Source organism: Cantharellus anzutake (genome assembly GCF_015039405.1).
Source record: "Cantharellus anzutake strain C23 chromosome Unknown EI90scaffold_84, whole genome shotgun sequence".
NCBI lineage: Eukaryota > Fungi > Basidiomycota > Agaricomycetes > Cantharellales > Hydnaceae > Cantharellus > Cantharellus anzutake.
The window spans coordinates 347,055-349,243 of NW_024067034.1; the positions used below are offsets into that span (position 1 = coordinate 347,055).

Genomic DNA, 2,189 nt, shown 5'->3' on the forward strand with positions numbered 1-2,189 from the left:
TCTGAGCATTAGTTCTCCTTACCAGTTCCTTCTTCTCTCCCCCTCGCTCTCGGGACCCCAGTTGCTCGTTGTTCGTGCCGTCCCGGACCCCGCTTTCCACCGCACCCGACACCCTTAGCGCGTTACTCATGTTGCCATCCGAACCATCCGCCATCCTTGGAGTCCCTTCCTGCCTATTACACAGCAACTCTGATGCTTCCGATGATCTATAGGCTGCCGATCTTCGCTCACTGCACTTAGAGATGGCACCTTGGCCTTTCAACCGGCTTGTGACTATAGCCCCCATTTTGTGTGACCTTCCCTCGCTTCGTCAAGAGTACTGATCGACCAGCTTCGTTCCATCATATCGCCGGATCAACCATTACCTTCCTCCACGACTGCTTGGGATGGTGCCGATATGTTCTCGTCCGGGGCTTCGAAGACTTGTTGTAATGTGACCATCAACTAGGAAGCGAGAAACAACCTGAAGTAAATCGAGTACGGAGACGCATGAAAGCCCCTTCTATCAGATGGATGCGCAACCGCAGAGAACGACCCGGCTTCGCTCGAACGTTCTGACATGTCTACCAGTCCCTTTTTCCCTGCCCGGGAAATCCAGTCGCCACCTGCCATCACTATCTTCGGATCACTGGTACGGTCACTATAAACCCTTCACGGTCTCGGCTTCCTTATGCACGTTATCCCATCGGCCTTCCGCCACTACATCTTACCATTTGGGCTGTCAGATATTAGCCGCCATCCTCGAAGTCTGCTCCTGCACCCGTTCGCTAATCGATCCTGAAGCTGTGGGCTATATCTAGGCAGCTGATTGTTCGCAGCACCCCATATCTACAAAGAGACGTGCTCTTCGCCTTTTCAATCGGACTATGATTACAGCTCTCATCTTCATGCGACCTGGCCGTGTCTGGCGAAACCGCTTGTGGATCAGTTTTATTGTCTATCGGGTCTTTCCCTCTATGGCTGTTTGGGCTGGAGCCGCCTATGGACTCCGATGACTCGTTGTACACCTTACGCATTTGACGCGCTTTGTAGGTTCCATCGGTGGACAACAAAGCCGAGGCGAATCGAGTATGGGAACCCATCGCACCCTTTTCTATCCAATGGACGCACGGCGAGAAAGAACGAGCCGCCTGACTTTTCGCTCCAACTTGTTTCGTCATCGGGTCTCGTCGTATGCTCTTACCACAGCCCGTTTCGCTTGAAGCTCTCAGCCTTTCCCTCCTTGTGTGCTCATCGATCAGCCTTGTATTCTATTTCCGGGCCATCCCTCCAAGAAAAGCAGCGATCATGTCACTCCTGTTCTCTGAATAGTACGAATCACGATTTTCTCTTAGCTAGTAGGCAATGTTTGCTGACTCCGTTCGTGCAACGTTCTGTTTAGGTGTCATCGCGGTGCGTCGCATTTATTTCGGGAGAGGGAACCTTCAGCGGGACGCTCTCATGGCGTCGGTATGGACATGTTCCCACAGGCGTCTGTGCCTGTTGTCCATGCCCCTTTCCGTTAGGGTGGAACTTTGCGGGCCAGTTGGCTCGCACGGTGTCCACCCAACAGGTTTGGCCGTAAGTATCACTTCCCCTCTCACATTGAGACTCATGCTGACATCCTTACATGTCCAGGAATATCTTATGTCGCCCTCATCGGGCAAGGAGGAAATTTAATGGTAAGCCGATCAGGTCCACTAGTGTATTTCTTCGCCATCAACGTTGAGTTGCGCACGCTGCTGGCGGGAACTTTGCCTTGCCTTAGCCGATTTCACGACCCAGCCCCCCCGGGATGGTGTGCCAGAAGCTCATTGACCGTAAGTACAATTCCCTTCTCTCACCCGGATTCATGCTGGGTTCCGTTTGACCTGGTGACACAACACACCGACTGTTCTATGTTTTATGCCAAGTCGGTGAGGTACCTAACAATTGTTCTTCCTTTTTTCTCTATACGAAACCCCTTATCATTTTCATTTTCTTCTTTGCCCTCAGTTTTTATGAGGCTCTCCGCAGGGACTGGTGTTCGTTGCGATGTCTACCTGTACCGCACATTCTTTCATGTTTCCCCATGTTGGGTTCTACCCTGGTAGACGTGCATTTATTATGTACAATATATATTGCACTCGCTACATCATCATAGCTAAATTCAGGTTGCTGCTCTCCTTGGTTACGTACCTTGTATTATGTATAGTCCTGCGACGTGGAAG

General features: G+C 51.3%; 1 protein-coding gene across 1 annotated transcript; it reads left to right on the forward strand.

Annotated features, from left to right (window-relative positions):
• Positions 1–896: 896 nt before the first annotated feature.
• EI90DRAFT_2613152 (uncharacterized protein) lies at positions 897–1,836 on the forward strand. Its single transcript, XM_039053336.1, has 2 exons — positions 897–1,310; positions 1,382–1,836. Exons 1-2 carry the CDS (start codon positions 992–994, stop codon positions 1,657–1,659), a joined length of 597 nt encoding a protein of 198 aa, XP_038910262.1. The 5' UTR covers positions 897–991; the 3' UTR covers positions 1,660–1,836.
• Positions 1,837–2,189: the final 353 nt, after the last annotated feature.